The following is a 21,597-nucleotide window of genomic DNA, read 5'->3' on the forward strand; positions in this document are numbered from 1 at the left end:
CCCAGGACAGCAAGCTTCTCCTCCCAATACCCACCATGCAACAGCCTGGCAGGACCCCAGAGAAAGGGAACAGTGTCCAATTCTTCAGGCAGGGAGAGAAAAGTATCCCAACGGGCACCAGGACATGCTCACGTGGATGGCAGCTCAATCCTACAGTTACGGCCATGTGGATGGGATCACAGCAGGTAACAGCCATGACAAAGAAGAGGACGAAGAGGCTTACAAACCAAACAGAGCAGGTGGGTGAAGGTGCACCCTACTCTCTGGCCACTGTACGTGAGACTCAGGGGTCTGGTACTACCTGCTCCCAGCACCCCCAAGGAGCAGCCAAACCATCACATGGAGCTGACACCCTCCACCAGCCTCCCATCAGTACCCTGTGCCAAGGCATGGTGCCTCCTCTGACAACCCGCAGCCCAGGTAGGGGACACTCAGCTCCTGAGGAGCTGCACCTCTCTTGAGTGTGCATGAAAAAATGGGTCCTGTAAGAGCTAGGGAAGAAGAGACGATACCAAAAATCACAGTGGCACTTACAAATCAATTTTTAATAACTCCCTCCAAAGTTTAGCTCAAACTCAACTCTTCTCCTCTAGAATTTGGTCATTAGTTTGTAAAGTATTTGTCTCCCTGCAGCGGCTGCCTAATTTAAAGTCAGCAATCTGACTTCTCCCCACACTCTCCAAGCCTCAAAAACAGCTCTTCCAATAATAGACTGGGTTATGAATTAGATATAATAAAATACACTCAGCTGCTCAGATCAGATACAGAAACGTTTGGGGCCATCAGCCATGTCCTGAGGTTGAATGTTGGAGTTAAATGACTTTCTCCTCAGTTCAAGCTGGCCTCAAAACACAGGTAGTAGTAGGGTGTTTACCAAAACAGGCAAATCTGCCGCAGCATCTGTGAGCAGGAGTTTGCTGACACCAGCAGCAAAGAGAGCATCATACCGTGCACAGGTAGATCTCCACATCCCTCGCTCACAGGCTCTCAGCCGTGCTCGTGTTTTTCTTACTGGCAGCCCCAAGGGCACGTAAGAGGCGGAGGGCTGCTGACTACTGCCTCATACCTGCAGCCTGGACCAAGGAGGTGGCATTGCTGAGTGGCACCACAGCCTCCCTCGCAACAGGCAGGAAGAGCCCAAGGGCAAGCGACTACCCTGCTGCAGCTAGCATGCCACCAAACGGTGATGGGGCCATCCCCATAACAACCCCACTCTCCCCTCTGTGGAGGACAAACACTGCACACTCCGGACAGGCAGGGCTCTGGTATTTATTGAGCTCTAGGTTTGTATGTACATCCATTTACAGTGCTTGGTTCGGCGACAGCGTGACAAGAGGACGTGTGTCACAGTCTTCCCCAGCTCAGTCCTGGGTGACGGCTGACTTCAGGAGCTGCTCCCAGTCACAGCCTGGGCTTCTCGGTTCACCCCAGGCAAGGGAGCGCCCTGGAGGAGACGAGACCTTTGATAGCTGAGCCCAGAGCGAAAAGCTGAAAATCCCACAGGTTGCGCAGGCAAAGGCAGACTCACCCCCAACTCTCTCACCTATCTGTCTAGTCTCAGCCTAAGCAGGATCAGAGAAAAGGAGGCATGTGGACAGCCGGGTGACTCAATGCTCCGACAGCAGTGATGCTGGGGCTGCACCTCAAGGAAGCAACTGAACTCAAGCCCCCTTTAGAAGAAACTCCCCCCTCAGAAGAGAGAGCGTCTAGCAAGAGCTCCCCACACATACAGACAACGGTGCTGTGTGATGCATTTGTACTTATTTGCCGCTGGAGAAGCTGCCTCCTTCTACATGTCCTGACCTGTTCTCAAGCAGAGTGATTTTATGGAGCCTGCTTGCTCTCCCAAGCACCATCCCTCTGACATGTATACATTTCCACACACTTGCATGGCAGGAAAGCAAATAAGTGCCTGGCTTAGCTGATAAAAGCCAGACAATTCCCTGCTGAGGCAAGTATCTTCTGTTGGGAGAAGCCAGTGCTCCCAAGGAAAACATACAGTCTTCATCGGTCGCTGTGCCCAGTGGGTGGCCAAGGACACAGCTTTCAGTTTCCCATGCTCATGGCAGGTAAAGATGAAACATTAACACAATTAACACACGTTAGCATGAATAAGCCTTGCCTAAAAATGGTAGTAAATGAGCATGACATTCACATCACTCACACCAACCTACAAGGCTAAGAGCAGGACTAGGCACTTTTTTTAAAAAACTGTTTTCTAGGGGAAAAAAAAAAGTGGATCTGGGATGTAAATAACTTCTCTGCTTCAGTCCACCAAGTCAGGCCAGATCCTAACATCACTGCTGGGAGCTGAAAATGCACGAGCAGGGAATGGGTGTTTATACTGCGTATTCCTGAGTTGGCAGCCTGACGCAGCACTTGGAACAGGCTCCGACGGACCTGGGCACCTCTGAAACACTGGCTCTGGAGCAGAAAGGTCTGCCTGTGCCCCAGAGCATCATCCCAGAACTCTTCCTTAGGAAGTTCTCAGCAGATTGTTGCTGCAAGTCGCTTGGTGAAGACGGGAGGGCAAGTGAGAAAGTGAAGTAACTAGCTCTCCAGCTGCATTTTAATTGCGTGCTACACACAAGGGAAAAACCAGGGACAACTTAGTTCATGAAGGTCACCAGGCACTTGCAAACGTGCAAGGCAGACGTTCCTGTGAGGAAGAGGAGGATTGTCACAATGCAGTCTCTGAATGGGCAATAAGGGGAGTGGGGAGAGGGAGTCAGCCTGTCCTCTGCCCCATGAAATGGAATATCTAAAAATGTCCCTCAACCTTAGAAACAGCAGAGATGAGCTGGACTACTGGAAGCAACAGTGACCGCAAGCAGAGCTGGTCTCCAGTTACAAAGTGCTCTGTTTGATGACCCATATTCTTGCATACTGGCTCAGACTGGACCCTGTACGCCAACAGCCTTGGAGGCAAAATTTCTCCTTCTCCAGTAATCTGATGGCTTGATTCAAGTGACACCTTCTGACATCAGGAGCCAGCAGTGAGCAGGGCCTGCTCCTTGGTGAAACTGTTTCATACTCCAAAGCCATTCCTAATGGGATGGCAGTGGATTTGACCTATATTGCGGGAGGGCAGGTTGATCCAGACTGATGGAAAAGAACAGCTCTCAGCTGGGATCAGAGAGCTTTCCCCGCAGAGCGGGCGAGCAATCTCAACCCAGAATTGTCTCACACAGCTGGACTGGTTTTATTATTTTGGTTGTGAGCTCTCCCCAGCTCTGCTACAAAGGTTTCCAGTGCATCTTCCCTGAGGCTGTGGAGGGAATCTCCCATTGCTACGTTACAGGAACGGCTGCTCACCCCCATGGCACCTTACAAAATTGCTTCCTCCTCTTCCTCAACATGCCAATCACCTTTCCTCAGCCCCAGTCCTGTTGAAACACACGCCTTTGGGATCAAACACACAGCAGCAAGGTTCTCCCCTAAAAGAAATGCAGTCCTTTCTGCAGGCGGAAGGCAAGGGGCGACCAGCTGCAGATCTGTAGTGTCCCTGCCCAGACAGGCTCGTCTCTGGTCAGCCCTGCACAGCGGCAGTGTCCCCGCCTCAAGAGATCGTAGAGAATTCCTTCAGCAGCAGTTCCTGGCTCAGCGTGTTGAAAGCAAGGTTCTTCCTCACATTGATGCTGATAGACCGAACCTGACAGAGACAAAAGAAGATGTTTTAGCCAAGGGACTCCTCCTGGCTCCCCATAAGCGTGGCAGCTTTGACACGGCTGACCTCCAGGTTCAGCATGAAACCATTTTGCATGCTGTTATAGCCCCAGACAACTTGCTGAAGCCAGCTCCGAGCCTCCGGCTTAGCAAGAAATCTCTGAAGATTAGCTGCTTCCTGGAATAACAGGAAAGTCTATAGTGACATCCCAGCAAGGAAGGTAAATTCCAAATGAGACAGGGATGGGAGAGGATGCTCTGTTTGGATGCACGAGCTATGATGTGTTTCCTGTTCTGGGGCAGTGATGTGAAAAGTGAGTTCTTCCAGGTTGCAGCTGGAAGAGCATTTTTTTCTACCAGTGCCCACTGGAGTGTCAGCCAGCATTCTCCTGTATTAATGCAGTGCCATGGCCTCTGTCCTGCTCCAGAACCTGCAGAGCCAAAGACATGGAGTCAAGAAAAGCACAGAGGCCATGCTACTGTGCTGTAAACACAAATTATCACCCAAGCTGGCAGAAAACCATGGGTTCAGAGCCAGCTGTGTGTATTCTGTGCTGAGTGCCTTACAGTTGAAGCTGGCTCACTAGCTGTCTCTGAAGAAGAGACACCTTTATCCTTTAATGATGCCCAGACTTCTGGTCACCCGCAGAGTTTGTGAAGAAGAGCTGGGCAGCCCTGTTGCACAGCAGCTTCCCTTCCCCCTTCATGCCTGCAGACTCGTTGGCCGAACACACAGGCCCCAGACTGGGCTCAGTCTCAGCTGCACTCGGCAACGAGAAAACAAAGTCAAACATCATCTGTGTCAGCGACTGTGCAGCAGTGACAGAAAGCAAAACTGACACAAGCTCATCCAAACAACAGGATTACAGTTCCCAGAGACTTGGAGCCTGTGATAATAAGGTTGTTGCTGACCTGGTTAGTGTTTTGTGCTTTTTAAAAGCACTGGGGGATGAATTATATAGAAGCAGAACAAGGAATCTGACACTGGGGGCTGGAACAGCAAGTTAGCAATGTTTATACTGCTGAGGGTCCCACTTGCTGCCCTGGTGAGGAAAAAAAGAGGGGAAAGGCAGAAAGCTCCCAAAAAGGCAGAATGTGTAAGAGTGGGAAGCAAATCAAAACATGGAAGGTTAACAGGGAAAGCTGTGAAATGAACCCCAGTGAGCCCCTTGCACAGACCCTAACAACCTGAGCAAGCCAGCAAAGATGTCTATGCTTAAAGACAGAATATTTACCTTCTATGGCGTCTGCAGAAACCACAAACTCTCCTTCATCAGGGTGCTTGGCAGAGACTCCATGCATCTTTGCTCCCTTGGAGCACCCCCTGACCTCTCTTCTCTGGGTGTCTTTTGACCTACTCCATACTGAAATAGTTTGGGATCATGTCTTGTAAGATAACCACAGGTTATAGCCTATGTTAAACACCACTGCAAGTGGTCTCCAGAACACTGGTTTGCACTGGGCTGTCTCCCAGCCAGGAGACAGGACCCTCACTGACAGGTTTTGGTCCCAGTCCTACCAAGTGCTCCCCACCTCAGCGTTCCAGTCAGTTCTGACAAGAGGGGAACAACAAGGCTAAACAGATGCGGGGAGTCCTCTGCCCTGGGGAACGTGACTGCCTGCAGAAAAGGGGCAGATGCTACATGTAGTGTAAGCCAGCATCCTTATTCTGACTAGAAGCATTTCTATGGGTTCCAGCAACAGAAAGAACAAGCAGAAATGAGCTCCTGGCCTCAGGAACTGCTGCCAGGGGCCAGGCACCTGCAGTAGAAGATGCCCAACTTGTATACACATCAAGGTCTCCAAGAAGGATGTGGTGGCATTCTCTACAAGCCCAGAAAGGGAGGCTGGAGCGGCACATGATGAGAACACAGGGCTTAGCAGAAATTGTAGCTATGGGGGAGAGCACAAGAAATTAAGCCTGTTTAGTTTGCAAAGAGAAGGTTTAGGAGGATAGAGCAAACACTCTCCAATATGTAAAATGAGGTCAGAAAGAGAACAGTGAGTAATATTTCTCTGGCTCCCCAGGGATGGGGCAAGAAATACTCAGCTTAATTTAAGACAAAGAAGATTTACACTGGAAAAGAGGAAATACTTTCAAACCTATGGGTTGTGAAGCAGTGGAGTAGATCACCTGGGGCCAGCATGGAGCTCTTTTCACTTAAAGACAGCTTCAGGTTTCAAGAGGAGCTTAGACACAAACTTTGGTCAAGAGCAGTCTAGATGGACTTAGATCTGCTTTAACACAAGTTGGGGAGGGGGGTGGGCATAATAACAACACACAAGATGACTCTGACATTTCTACAAATCTCTGCCCAGCATTTCTTCTGCTTTGAGAAAGCAGGCAGCTCTAAGCCAACCAGCTTAAAAGGTAAGAGTAGCTCAAATTAAAGTTAAATCAAGTTATCTCCAGCACCAGGGCTCAGCACAGGGAGTCAGAGCTCATCTCCCTTTTGGGGTTGGAAGACCAGACGGTGACACAAGGAGGTGTCAGCCTGTAACAAGGATAAACTTCAGAAGCTTCCTGCAGTCTGGCTGAGCTGTTCCATCCACAAGGCTACATCCCAGGACTACTCCCAGCTCATGGTGCAGCGGGCAGCCCAGGCCTGGCTGCCAGCCTGGAAGCTACCAGAGTTCTACAGTGTTCTTATGCAAGGGGCCAAAACGAGCCTCAGAAAGTAAGCTCAGAGCTTTAACATTCATTCTGCAAGAAAGTAAAAGCAGAGCACGTGTCCTCTCTTGCTTCTGTATGGAGCACGCTGGGGCACACTAGGGCCAGAAGAGCTTTTAAAATTGTTTTCTCCTATTAGCAGCTTGGATCACGTTTAAACCACAGACTTTGAAGAAATGGAAAATGCATGAAATGCTGACATCACCTGGAGAACAATGAGCAAATGAAAGAATGGATGAAGCAGTGGCACTAACCATGTGAGGAAAACATTAATCAGTTCTAGATTTGTGTCATTATAGCTGGATGTGTGCAACACTGTACAGACATTCCCATTTCGCAGCAAGTCCCATCAATTAAACCTGTTTCCAATCAACAAGAAGCTCTTAAGAAATTTGTACAATGGGAGGAAGGTTTACACTGAGTACTACATCTAATTAAAAGTCAAATTAGTGTAATTTCCCCTGCAGAAATCAATCCCTAATCAGACTATTTTGAGACTCTGCTGAAACCTATCCAACTGCAAAGACAGTGAATGTTTTGGAAAGATGCTGAATCTCTTTCCACACATTCCTCCAGCTGCAATGTAAGGGTCCAAAAGCTCACATCCAAACCATTCATTCTATCAAAGCAGCACAGACCTCAAATGACATCCCTGAGGGTTCAAAGGAAAAGAAATAAAAAATGTTAGAAAACTTGCTAACTTCCTTCCTTTAGCCCCTCAAAGGCAGCACAACAGGCCGGAAAGCCCAGTTGATAAAACACTCCGCACATCACCTTCCACCACAATGTGGCTGCAGTATTGCAGGCCTTTGAAAGCTTCTTTGAAAAGGGAATGGGAGAAGAAAGCAGATTTTTCTTTGGGATTAGCAAGAAAGAGCAGCACTGAGGCAAAGCCAGAGAAGTGAAGCAGTGCATTAGCAAAGCACGTCAAAGGAGTGAGAACAAGATTTCTAAGCATAAAGGAGCCAAGAGAATGGCTTGGGGAAGTTTCTGCTCACCCACTTAATGGCAGCACAGAGAGATGAAAAGGCAGCCTAAAAGGAAAATGGTTCCTGCGTGTCATTCCCCACCAAGAAGGATCTGCTTTAATGCAATCACACAGATAGAGATAAGAAAACCAGGCAGAATCTGGAAAGAATTATTTGCAAAAAGATCCTGTTCAGGAAGACCTGTTGGGACCAGCATGAGTTTGGAAACCATACTGGAAACCTGTGGTTCACCACCAGCCCCGCTCCTTTGGCAGAGCCCACAAAGAAAATTGCAGCAACTTCACTCTGGCCCCACCATGAAAACCTGCAAACCTCAGCAGTTAAACACAATGCATTGGGTAGGGGGATATTATCCAACATCAGACCAGCAACAGAAGCCGAAGTAAAGACTCAGAAGCCTCGCAAAAAGGAAGCCAAGTACCTGGTTTGAAAAGGATATGGGGAGGACAGGGCAGACTAGGACCTTGTTGATGAGTTGTTCAAACAATTAATAAAGCTATCAGTTACTGTGCACCTAGAGGTAAAAGCAGTGTGGAGGACAGGAGGCCAGCTGAGTTTGCTGAAGACAAATCATAACATATCAGGTTGATTGCCCGCTGTGTTGAGGGAATGGCTTAATGGAATGCAGGGGATTTTCTGTAGCTGTGAGTAAAGAACATTTAATAGGGTCCCAATTCTCAGGGCATCTAGAGAAATGTGGATTAAACAGATTCACAACTGGGTCAAATCAGCACATTTAGACAGTAATTATTCAGGCTTTCATATGCTCTTGAGGAGAGGGTCCCAGGGGTACCTGGACAGGCAATTTTCAGAAGGGAGTTGAGGAGGGACTGGTTATGCTAAACAGATTCTTAAGTGATACAAAATTGGGATTTGGGAAAAAAAAAAATCAGGCTAGGAAGAAAATAATTTTAGCTGAAGTGTTTGTAGCTGTGATGATCTTAGGACTGAGAATGTCATTTTAATCAATTGGCATGATCAGCCTGAGCTTCTGCCAGGCCACGTGGAAAGTGGGGCATGGAGGAAGCAGAGCAGTCATGTGGCCAAAAGGCTGGGGAAGGAGATGCTGGCTGAAGTGGGCAGGAGCCCTTGGGACAGAAAAGATGACAACAGAAACATGAAGGCATCTTATTTCCAAGGTACAGTAACAGGAGAAGCCAGTGTCACAGGAAGGCTATGGCCAAACGTCTTTGCATGTATTCCAGATGTGGTATCAAACAGCAGGCCGGAGAAACAAAAATAGGCACAAAAGAACACAGAAAAATGGCATGAAAGTGATTGCAAGTGTTTTTGCCCGTATACTACCCAATGGCAGTGCTGGAATGACCCAAAAAACATTAAAAAGCATTCTGTAGAAGGAAGCAAAACCAATTCAGGCATGCTTGCTCTGGAGCAGAGTAGACAGAGGGAGGTATAACATTCCCAAACTCATGCAGACTCGTGACGGAGTGGGCAGGCATCAATTACTCATCAATCACCAAGGACAGAGCTGGGAGAGAGAATCAGCTCTCAAACTGGTAGAGAAGGCTGCCAGAGTTAGAGATCTCTCCCTTTGCTAAAGCTGTAATGATGCAAAAGTGAGGAAAAACAGGCTCCCCTCAGATACCAGCCACTACAAAAACATTGCCTCCCTCGTGATGTGGCTGTCGGACAAGAAAATGTTGCATCAGGGCTCTCTGGAGCAGGGTGAGCAAGCTGGCTTGCTGAAGAATATCACTACCAACCCAAATTATTTGGACTCAGTTTTGCCTTTGCTATATTATTTTTGTGAGGCTTCCTACCATTAGTCTTCTCCTCTGGCAGAACAAGACATTTCTAGGGAATGCCTTTGCTTTCTTTGCTTGGGAAGCCTATTTTGTGAGTGATTGAGGAAAGCAATGAGCAGGCACATGTTTCACCAGGATCCCATATTCTGCTCAGTCCCATACTTTGTGGTCCCCTTAACAGCAAAAAGGCAAAGTTGCCCTGCATGATAAACCCAAAGTGGGAGGAGACAGCTTCTCCACCATGGAAATTTACCACCACAAAGCACAGTGGATCCCCATGGCTGAAGGGACAGAGACTGACTAACTGGTTGCTGGGCTGAGCAGTCTGGTGGTTCCTCCCCAGCCATTAATCACAGGGCAGGGAGCTCCAGGGAGCTTTCAGATCTGTTGAGACATGCAGTGTCCATTCAGATCCTACTCCTGCCCTGCCTTTGAAGGCAGCCCAATGGAATAACAGGGCTGCTCAGCTATACCCCAAATGCCACTGCCCAGGCCATAAGCAAAGGCTTTGGAAAAGGGTTGTTGATTCTGCAGAATCAAGGCATCTTACCAGCTCTTTGAAGAAGGCAGCCTCTTTATGCTGCTCCGAGTAGCGCTCATACTGGTCCAGTCCGTCCTGCAGTTTCAGGGTCAGCGTGTCGTAGTTGGACCGTACCACTTCCAAAACCTGCCAGAGACAGTCAAATACAGCAGAGGAGTCAGCAACCACAGACACCTCAGCATAGGAGGAGCAAGACTGAGATAGACCACAGCTCTGGCACCTGGTTTTGCAATATACATGGCTTTAACAGCCCATATTTGGCTCATGACTAACAACACGGAGGTGGGCACTAAAGTCTTCCTAATGCCAGTAAGAAACAGCCCTCAAATTTACAGAATTTCTCCATTCATGAGAACAGTGGATGAGCCTATATCTACAACAGCAGCAGTTTTCCAAATACTATTATGTCACCAGGAGAAGTAGACATGATCTTATCAAATTAAGCAGCTAATTACCATGTGTACACCCAAATGTAACACAGTAGGCACTATGCAAACACAGGTTTGCCTGACCCCATGGTCCTTCCAATGCTAGTTTTGCCAGCACACCTCCCTCCTGGCTTGCTAATTCACAGTCTGCTAAACTGCCAGCTTCTACAGCTGCTCAGGTCAGCTTCCATACAGAGCACTGCACTTCTCTCATGATAGGAACAAACTTCTGACAGGCACTAAGAGAAGACCCACTATGGTACGGACTCTGGTTTTGGAAACAGATGGAGACACGAATCCAGGTCTTCCTGCCCAGGAGATATTTTATTATCTGCCTTCACTGCAATCAAAGCACTCCAGCTTATATTACTGCCTTACCCTGCTCCCAGCACTGGGCTATACTTGCAAATTGATAGTTACATATCTCTGTCCTATTGAACTATTCATTTTCCTAACTAGGGAACACCAAGAGTGACTCCCACAATGCTTTTTAGCTTCAAAGCATTGCATGGACAAACACATTCCTCAAAGCATTTGTGAGATGGTAAGTAATCTTCCTACCAGGAACCATATAGCTCAGCACTCCTGGGCAAAACATATGCTTGAAACAATTCTCTTAAACACATGAACTTCTTTCTTAGGCTGTTACCATTTGATCTGAGAGCTAAACAGAGTGCCAACATCTGAGGTTTGCATTACAGCAGCCTCTACTCATGAAAAGCCTCAGCCAGGAGGACTACATAGTATAAAGTGCAAAGGAAAAGGACTCTGCCTCAAGGCATCACAACTCAGATAAGATCCTAAGAAAAGCATTGCAGAGGATTTAAGACTACAGTGACCAGAACAATAAGGAACGGTTCTACTTCTCCTCTTGTCCTCCCAACAATGTAAACACTACCCTCAATTGCCGTTTTAGGCAGCTGGCAGCTCCTGCCCTTTACAGGACTGAATTGTGTCCTTATATCCTTTACTCTAGGAAAAGTAGACTTGCTTAGGGTTCCTTCAAAAGCTTGTTTCCTCCAAACTTTGCATGTGACAGTGGTACGCAGAGACACTCATGCAAATGCTTAGAAACAGGCCAGGGCCTGAGGTAGCAGAAGCCACAGGGCATCATCCAAATGAGGACTGGGGGCAAAAAAGGGTCCCAGAAGTGGTTCCCAGGTGAGATGGTCACACAGCAGAGTCTCTTTGCAGCTCAGCTGTCTTCCAGCATTGCAGAGGCAAGCTAGGGGTAGGAATCAGCATTTTGCAATGTTATTTAAGAACAGCCTGTCAGCGTCCTGCTGCTGCAAGAGCACGCAGCCTCCTCTCCAGGACTCATTTCCTAATGCTTTTGTCAGCTCCACTGGCAGAGGAAGAAGCCCCTGCAATGACAGCCATCTCCAAATTCAGTCTGGCCTTCTTATTCCTGTGTACAGAAGCTGCAAGAAGTATCACAGAGCCAAGAGCAATGATGAAAGAAAGCCACCTGGGTACAGGAATAATTTACCCTGGGATGCAACTATCCACTAGGGATGGAGAGTAATAGCATAATGCACCTTCTTTTGAGCAATACAGAATCTAACAGCTTGCATGAATCAGAGGGCTATCCTCCTGTCAATCTGAGGAAGCCAAATTGACCAAGATTAATAAGCTGCAGGGGAGAAACCTTGTTTGAAAGGTGAGGAGTAGAACAGGCTTCTCCAGCCGTAACTCAGAGTGGAGGCATTTTATCCAGGGCTACCCCACTCCCCAGGAACCTTCCCTTGGGCTCCTCTTCAGTCCCCTGTGCCCCCATACACACAGTCATGCATAGTGCCATATAGGTGTGCCCAGACAGTGGATGTACACGCTTCTCCATGAAGAATCAGGATTCCTCCTTGCTAGCTCTGAGTAGAGAGATACTCAACAAAGGCATCCTCAAACCACGCTGTGGAATAGTAAACTCCGAGGGCAGCAGCGAGCTCTGTAAGCAGTATCCTTTAAATTGGCCCTCCTGTGTCACCTTTGAAAGGCAGCTAAAACTCAGTTTGATACTCTAGGAGGAGGACAGGGAAGGAACAAGAGGCCCCAAAGTCTCTACTGTGTTACCCACTACTTACCATAATCTCTACAGTGAACTTGAGATCAGCTTATCCCTTTAGCTATATATTTTCATTGGCTTCCACTCCTTATCTCCTTTAATTATGAAATAGAACTTAAAAAGAAAGGGTAAGTTAAAAATAAACAGCTTCTTCTCACTGCCTGATAATTTCCCTTTCTTGCTGCTGCTGAGAAAAAAATGCTACGTGGGATCTGGGATAAACCCACTCACAGATCGTTTCACTTCATACCCTATAATGGATAGGAACTGTTACTGAGATTAGGACCTGCCACCCTTGAGACAATTTCATCTGCCCTTTAAGATGCAGCTGCTAGACAGAGGAGAGGTTAAAGAGCAGCAGAAGGTATTAAGAGCATCTAACATGAAGGTTTGAAAGGCATCAGCTTTCTATACAGATGACAAAAACTCACATCCTCTGTGTAACAGAAGATTGTATGTTAGCATCCTTCACCCTTCTTACACACTGCTTTGACTTTTGCTCAGGAAAACTACTGCAGGAAGAACGCCTTTTCGCATTAAACACGAGATCTTTATCTGCACCTTTCTGCCTTTCTGTCAGATACAAAAGAACTAGAGGAATTTAATTTTAAGATTAAAACATTTCTCCTTCGAGGTCTTGTCTGACCTGGTCTTCCTAGAAGTCTCTATGGAAGACTAGAAAACATCAATTCCAAGACAGTGAAGTATGAATAACTTAAAAAGGAAGGGACTTTTAGCCAGACTCTTCCACACGGACTTTAAACAGATATTTGGGGTTTTTTTAAATTTCACAGGCAGCTGGAAGAACACCACTTCTACTGTCAGGCAAAGAAAGAAGAAAATGGACTGTAGATGATTTCCAAGGAGCTTCTCAGCAAGCAAGAGGGAAGATAAGATGTGACACTCCTCAGTTTGCAAGCATAAACATGCAGGGCAAACTTCTTTAAAAAAATGCTTTACTGGATCTTTACAGTGGAAAAATATTAAGTGAAGAGGAGTCACAACCTAAATCTCTTTTTGTAGGTTACCTTAGGGGGATCAGAGTCTTAAAAAAGCAGTATGACAGAAGTGAGCAACTCAGACATGGTCAATACAAGAAAAGTAAAGGCTGCTGAATTCCTTTCCTGCAGTTACCTGTATCAGCCCTAGAGGCTACATTTGCTCATTTACTCCACTGCAACAACTCAGAAGTCAGTGGAGCTGCACCACTGTAATTTAAAGATAATTTGCCATCAGATTAACCCCCTGCTCCAGCACTCGCTCACTGACTGCTTTCCAGAAGTTCCAGAGAAACATTAGTGATTCAGGTCCCTGCGTACATGTCCCCGAACCAACCTTTCAGGAGCTGCTCTGAACAGCAATTGCTTTCTGTGGCACTCAGGTTTCAGCTTGCTCCTGCAGCTACAACTGCCCACGGCCCATAGCTCTCCTTCCCCAGTAACAACGACAACCTGTGAGTAGAGACACCTCTCCGGGTAACATAGCAGGGGGGCTGGCTTACAACGGAGGGGCTGACGTGGGGCTCAGCCCTCCGCAGCATCTCATCCATGCCACACCATGCTGTGCCACCGCACCCAGAGGCACAAGATTATTTCAGACTTTTTGGCTCCTTACTTTGCTGCATCCACCAGCTTACCACTTTCTTGCAAACTGGATGGACAACCTCTGAAGGGTCAGTGGACTCTTGTGGACACGAGCTCTGAAACCAGTTCCCCCAGAACGGACCGTGCTTTGCTGTACCACTACCTACACACAGGCTCCTTCCCTACTGCACCAGAGCTGTTCTCTCTGACTGATCCTCAACAAGAGCTGACTTGCTGCACTCGCCCAGGAGAGACCAGACCTTCTGGAAGAGCCTGTTCCAGGGAAACAAGGGGATTGCATACAGCAGTCTCCAATCCCCATCCTGCCCAGGAGAACATAGCCACTGTTAGCAGCAAAGCCAGAGAATGAGCTGTACCGGCAATGAAATCTAAGGGGCAACACGCAGAATGAAGGCCCACCTATCTGGCAGATACAGTACGCTTCACTGCTTAGTAACTTTTTAACCCGCAGAATCCTTCATCATCTACAACTGCAGTCTCTGCCTTACTAAAACATAAAATTTAGAGAGCACCACCAATTCACGCCACCCAGCAAAGGACCTGGTGGTGGGTAGGTTCTGGGAAGCACACAGGGTAATGACAGAAGAATAAAGGAAAAACAGAAGCAAAAAGAATGCAAGGGCTCTACACTGTCTTTTTAATCAGCAAAGGACAAGAATGCAATCAGTCAGCAGCAACAGCACCTTGCTAAAGCCTCTCCACGCCCGTAAGACAGTCATTAGCTACCACGGCACAGAAGCAGTTGGAAAAGAACTGATTGAATGATCTCACATCAAGCAAAAGGCAAACCCCCCCCCCCGCTCAACAAACTCTAGGTTAAAATGCATCTGCCCCCCACCCCATCTCTATGCGGCTCACAAGGCTGGGACAGGGGGAAGCTCTCCAGATCAGGCCTAGCAAGCCCTCACAGGATGGAAAAGCTGGGTGCTGCTGTCCCAGCTGTCCCATGGTGGAGGATGGAGCAGCCTGTCTATGGGGCATGTAATGCCCTCACCAGTGCTACTGCATGGACACTGCATAGGGGCCAATGGCAGCTGGGGATAGACAAAGGTGCCTTCTGTCCTCTCTACAGAGGTGGTGGAGTCCCTGTCACCGCCAGAGAGGGACTTAGGGCAGTCCCACCTCCAAAACCTAGGCAAAGCCCAAGATACCACCAGCAAACCCAGCAGCCTGTCCCCTCAGCTCAGAGGATGGAGGCTGTAGGAAGAGACATTAAGGTTTCCCTATTCTAGTAGAAGCCTGATGTGCATTTCATACCGGAGTCCTGGCTTGTTTACTTCAGGTTTAGTACAAATCTTCCCCTTTTTCTCCCTCACTAATCTCCACAAGCAGCTCATAGTCCCTGAGTGTTTCTCCTAGTGAATTCAACTGAATAGCAACATTTCTCATTGTAATGAAAAGGCTGCTGCCACCTGGACTACAAAGAGGCTATTGCCTCTCCATAATAAAGTGCCAGATAATTGACATAAATTTTACAGTAGTATCTTCTAATTAATATGGAAAATGATTTTTTTTTCCAAATGGCATCACACTTCTCACAAAGCAACTTAAAAGTTGCTGATGCAGGCTGGAGTCTTTGCTGGAATTAATCCCCAGAAGTGCCAAAGACAAAGCATATAACTAAACAATTAGAAGTTAAATAAAAATACACACACACAGGTGCCACATTTCCCAACAGAATCTGCCCAGACCCCGGCTGCACTCATCTCCTTCTCCCTTTCCTCTTTCACTGCCTGCAGGAGCCAAGTTCAGAGAGAGGATCCACTAAGACTGCCAGTGCTACATGTGTGCTGAAAGCAGCTCCCATTCACACTAGCTTCAAGAAAAGCACCCAATGCAGGACAAGCAGCAGCACAGAACTTTTGTCTGACCCAACACTACCTTACCTTTGCAGCTGTCCTGGAGCTAAATGCAGTGCTGATGCTTCAACATCATCCCTTACCCCCAAGCTGATCAAGCCATAAGTATTAATTCCATGTTCATGAATGCTAAGAGGAAGAGGAGGAGGGTGTTGCTATGACAGTCTAACAACTCAGATTCCCAAGATATGCTGTGCACACAGCACACATTTATGGATCCAGGGGATGCAGAGTGGGTCTGGTGCACATGGTGGGAAAGACAAAGATCTGGGCTTGAGATGCAAGTGTAGTCATGCCACATACATGCAAGATACGCAGCACATTGTCATTCCTGCTGCAGTGCCCCAGATCTCCTGCATCAAGCAGCTGCTGTTTGTACTACATGCAAGTGAAGGGCCTATGGTCCTCTCCTGCTGTGGGCTGAGAGTGTGAGGTTGCTCAGACTAAGCCTGTAAGACAGCTCCCACCAGCTCGCTCAACTGTCACTCTCAGAGTAGGAAGCAGCATCCTGTCTGCCCTGAGGGCAGGAAAATTCCTGGAAGGAGGATTTTCCCATAGTGAAAAGCTCAGCTAGCCCAAAAGACTAAGTGAAAGCAACCAAGGGCAAATTTCTCCTCTGAGGTATGAAACAGGACTGCACTGATGCAGAATGCATCAGCAATGCTGGGCAGTAAGACACAAGAAGTCTGTCCAGCTCATAGTGGGGAGAAAGGCCCCGAGAGGTGGATGCAGCTGCCCATGAGCCCCAGGATGGCACTGAGCCATGAATACATGCTCCAGTCCTGACTGTGGAGAAGCAAAAGCCGATGGGACTCACGGGAGTCTCTTGTTCAGGGCCTGGAGCTGGAGAGATGGACAAGGCTGAGCAGCACACAGCAATGATGAGCCAGGAGATAGGGAGAGAAGGTGCCTCACCCTGCTTTCCAATGCTAAGGTGAGTGCAGGGACCCCGTGCACACAGTTCCCACCAGGTTACTCAAACACTTTGCAGTTTGCATTTGCCAATCTTCCTCTGCTCGGCTCACTGAGCATTAGCCCTGTGTATAGGAGCCCAGGAGTAAACAGTCTTGCCCATCAGTTTGTCCTTCGTCCCTGCCAGTCACTCGTGGCAGTCCTGCTGTGTTCAGTGCGCTGCCCTATGCCCAGCTAAACACTAACTCTCCACATCCCAAATCCTTCCTGAGGACTGCTTTTATACATTTGCACTTGAGTCGTATTGAAATCCAGGCCTTGCCACCTCTCTACACAAGGCAAAAGGTTTTGATCGTACATAAAAGATGATTATTATTATTTTCCTTAGCAACATCAGGGAGGGACATTCCACACTCCCTTTTCCTCACCTCAGCATAGAGCCATTCTGTGAGGCTCAGATGATACACAGTAGCTCAGATGTTTGTTCAATGATCTCACAGAGAACTGTGATCTTTAAAGAAACAAGCCTACAAAGTTGAGAGTTTCTATCTGTGGAGCGGGAGGGTTCAGTTACAGTCTTTCTCCGCTGCCCACAGGTGCCTCTTCTAAAGGTAAGTAATTGATAAGCTCACTCAGAAAATTATTGTTGTTCTCTGAACTCTGCCAGCAGAAATGGCATCCTGTTTTGGCACAAGAGTTATCTGCTCCAGAAACCTTTTAAAACCACAATCCATTAGAAGCCTAAGGTGTTCAACTCTATTTAATGGTGGGAAAAGACTCACTGATCCAACCAATCTGGAAATCACACAGCTTTCAGAAACATCCCCAAGCCAATCAAAGCCAATGCAGTGCCCATCCCAAGCTCTCATGGGACAGCCTTCGCAAGATTGAACAGTTACTCTAACAAGCAGAAAGGCTGCAAAGTAGGACAAAGGCAAGTAACAACAGAGACATACGGTCACAGAGACCAGCTATGTGCACAGCTTGTAGGAGACTTAATTTGTAAGAGGTATAGACAAATAGAAGATATTAATGTGGTCGATAACCCTTGACATCCCTGTGTAGACATCACTAGGGTAGGAAGTCCTGTGCTAGGAGTATGACACCGTCCGAGCTCTAGGAGTCAGGTAGCTGAAAGACTGCTCACCTCACCAGAAAGCCTGTGCCATGAATGCTTTTACTACAGAGTAATTTCAAGAAGTCATGTCTACACACGCAACAACTCCCACACGTGTTAAATGCACTTTGCTCCAAACCCAAACAGGTTGAGCACAAGGAGCAAAAATGCACTTAGCCTCGCACTGCTTTTTCTGAAGACCAATCCGCTTTTCTCAGTTTCAAAGATGGTCAGTAGGTTTATACTAATCTGCATATCCCACTTGGCACAAAGAACCTAGCACACTCTGTGGGACCCTGGGTGCTCTTTCCCAGACTGCAGGGACAGGGTCTCAAGAGGAAATACAGGAGACAATTCTGTGTCATTTAAGGGAGGAAAATGGGTTCAGCGAGTTTCTGCCAAGAGAACGAACGTCCCTGTACTGCACAATGCTGGCACTTCCAAAGCCCAGGCAGGGAAAAAGAAGTCAAAGATCCTGAAACAAATTATCTTAAAAATTATCAATTAATAAAATAAGCACTCTCCAGAGCAGACTTTTAGATCTGGATGGGGAGATCCGCCAGAAGCTGAATGAGGTCCACTAAGCTTGCCTGTTGTTAGAAATTCTGTGAGGAAGGAAGGCAGGCAGCATAAGGAAGGCCAGGATGACGGCAGGAGCATAAAACCCTGAGATAGATAGATTTGCTATTTTGGAGTTACAGCCCATTTTGGAGTTGTGAACCCTTATCTCCAGCTGGTGGCATTTATGAAAACATTTCTCACTGCTAGGTACATAAGAGCACTTGCAATTCTGCCAAGGCTTAAAATGCACTGCAGATAGCTATGGACTGGACCGTTAATTTTTTTATTTCCCCATTGTGCTTACAATTAACTTAAGTGCTGAAATGTGATGGGCTGTTCCAGGAGAAGCTTTTTATCTACCAGCTGCATTCTAGCACAGCAGTAAATCAACTGCTGTCACCAAAACATCAAACAAGAGGACGAGACCATCCTTATGCTCACTGTGCATATTACCCGTTCAGCCTAAGTGGCTAACCAGCATTCAGCAAATGAATGCTGTGATTTGTATACACCCTTTGGTGCAATTCTCTGTTTACAGAAGACCTTGTCCTCCTGAACACAGAGAAAAAAAATAATCAGCAGCAGCTCTCCAGCACCAGTTAACTGACCAAAGTAAGACCAGTAACCTTGGTGCCCAAAACAAGATAAAAGAGTTTAAGTTGTGAGCTGCTGCTCCAGTTGAACTGAGAAGCCAGCACATACAAAGCTGTTACAGGAATCAAAGACAGCTACAAAAACCTAAAAAACAGTAGCTGAAGATTTTAAGAAAAAATAAAATCTTAAGAAGATTATTCTTAAGAAGAAATAAAATCTTTCTAGGGCCAGCAGCCAGAAAGCATCCTGGCAAATGTTGAAACTCAAATACACAACTTTCAGTTCAGATTGCCTTGATGAAGTGACAACAAGATCCCTGATGTACACCAGAGGAAACTCACTCCTAGTAAAGAAATTCAAATTTGCCCAGAAGACAGTTGGCTCAGGAATAAGGCTGTCTAGAGAACAGATTAAGACAGGGTATGCAACAAAAACCTTTCCCTTCAATCAAACCCTGACAGAAGCAAGTGGACTGTTCCAGTTCGAAGAAACCAAAACCTAATTGTGCCCAAGGGAAAAGCAATGGGGAGGCTTATTCTGGTTATGGTCTAATCAAACATCTGCAGTCACAGGAGGTTTCTGGTACTATGTCACCTGGTCAGGTTCACAGGAATCAGTGGAGGATCCAGGAGAGCTTGTGCTCCTCACACAGCCACCACGGACTTCTACAAGATATAATGATTACAGGCTGACTTAGAAAAAAACCCCAAAACTCACCGGGACTCTGACTTGAAGATCAAGATAAATGAAAGGAGAACACAGACATTCCAAAAAGCTATGGAGCTGGCCATGCATTTCATCTTTCTTTTTTCTTGTTCTTTTACAGCAACTAGCAAGGAAATGGCCTCTACAAATGCTACTAGTACAGCCCTGGGTCTGACACTTGCCAAGAAAAAGTAGATGCTAATCTAGCCCATTACTTTTTTTTTTTTTTTAAATGATTAGGAATCTTGTTAAGCTTGGTTTGTGAAACATGAATAAATTTAATTAAAGGAAGCAGCAAAACTAAATAGCAATATGCTAAAAAACTGGCCACGAACCAAGTGGATGCTGTATATTTAAAGTAAGTCAAAATAATATCGGACATGCCAGAGAAACACCCAGCTAGGGTTGGGGGAGGAAGGTATGCATTTGGAGGGGCAGAGCTTAGAAAGATCAGTTCCATAGCTCCTACTTATATTTAAGCAATTAAATAGTGACAATAGAAGGCCAGCTATTAATCGCACAATGGAAGTGATAAAAGGCAATAATTCAGTGGCCTGAAGAGAAGCAATGAAGCCAAGATGGAAGAAATCCAGAGCTCACCTGCCTAACTGGACACATGTGGAAAATGAACTCAAGTCCATTCTAAGACGGGGAAAACAAGAACTTTTGAATGCAAGCAACAAGTCTGGATAGCCAAGAAATCAGATGAGCAAATAACTGTTTGATTATCTATACTACCTCGCAGTTCTACAGTATCTTTTCTGAAATAAGGGCACTGGAATCAATATACAAGATTTAAAACATGGCTTGTCACAGACTTACACAGTGACAGCACAGTACTCCTGCTTTATTTTTGTTCTCTCTCTAATAATTTCTAATTCTCTATTTGCCTTTCTGACCACTGTTGAGCCTTGAGCCAACATTTCCAGGCCTATCACAGTGACCTTCCTACAGCTTAAAGACTCCCAGAGACTTATAAATTCAATTTTCAAAAATGCCTTCTAAAGATACAGCCCCAAAGAAAGAGATCTATGGTCAATTGGTTAGCTACAAATAGCTAGAAAAACTGTAGTAGCAGTATGCTAAGGTAGCTAGCTAATAAGGAAAGGTGGGCAGTGCTTGGAATTTTGTGTGACTCAAGCCGTATAAAAGTTCTAGCTATTTAGGCTTTTGCAAATCTGGAGTTGGAACAGACAGCTATAAGCTGCTGGATGATCCTTATAAACAGAAAATCCTGTAGTGAAAAGGGAACTTCAGCTGCAAAACATCTGTTCTAAGGCTGCAGTTCCAAAGTGGTTTACTGCAGAAATAAGACATTCTAATGTGCAACTCAGAAGTCTCTTCGTTCTGGACAGAAGCACTGAGAGTGCTGATGACCAGGCACAGTACTGACATCAGGAGTAACTGAGAAGGTAAGAAGGAGCAGAGATGACCGTCCCCTAGATACTGAGAATGCAGCTGTGCAAGTTAAGTTTATAAGAATTACGACAGTGGTGCAATTCCTACCAAGACAATGGAATCAAATCTGTCCCAACTAAGTGACTCCTCACAAACCCTAGACACACTTTTGTATCCTACTCTAATCTGCATTGCATAACTGAAGGAAAAGGAAAGGACAAAGTCTGTGATGGGGCAGAAATAAGAGAACCAAATAATTTCCGATACGTCGTGCTGAAGGACTGAAGCTTGTTAACATTTTAATTTGTTAAACTATCCCCTTTTGTGCTGTTGGAATGTGTCATTCTTTTTGAACTCCATCTGGGCAATGACCAGAGCTGAAACAGAACGAGACCGTTCATGCTTGGAAGCATTCATGGCCAGCACAGAAAACACCTTTTGCCTGTATAAACAGAACTGCTTAAAGTTGACTGCAAAGTTAATTCAAAAGGAACATTTAAGTGGCTATTGGGACAGATGGAAATACAGGGGCTACTATCCAAGATAATCACTAGCAAGGGCAGGCGTGATGAGACGCTAAATGTTGTGGGCTGAGACATTTCTCAACTGAAATGGAGATGTACAGGATAGCTGGTCAGCAGACAGTCAGCAAGGTGAAGAGAGGGAGCAGAGGAGCAGAGACTTGGGCATGGACCAAACAGAAAACAGGTCAGAGGTTTCTGAG

The 21,597-nt window shown here is 46.5% G+C and overlaps 1 protein-coding gene across 5 annotated transcripts in view; it reads right to left on the minus strand.

Annotated features, from left to right (window-relative positions):
* Positions 1–1,253: 1,253 nt before the first annotated feature.
* Positions 1,254–21,597, minus strand: part of ARMH3 (armadillo like helical domain containing 3) — a 130,220-nt gene continuing 109,876 nt past the window's right edge. For all 5 annotated transcript variants that reach the window (XR_005933577.1, XM_030031110.2, XM_041127419.1 and 2 more), the window contains 2 exons: positions 9,643–9,759; positions 1,254–3,652 (listed from right to left, as the gene is read on the minus strand). Coding sequence is in view for 4 of the 5 variants with exons in the window: in XM_030031110.2 (XP_029886970.1) it covers positions 3,560–3,652; positions 9,643–9,759 (210 nt within the window). In the remaining variant the exon portion in view is untranslated. The remainder of the gene's footprint in view (positions 3,653–9,642; positions 9,760–21,597) is intronic.

Source organism: Aquila chrysaetos, chromosome 11, assembly GCF_900496995.4.
Source record: "Aquila chrysaetos chrysaetos chromosome 11, bAquChr1.4, whole genome shotgun sequence".
NCBI classification, from domain to species: Eukaryota; Metazoa; Chordata; class Aves; order Accipitriformes; family Accipitridae; genus Aquila; species Aquila chrysaetos.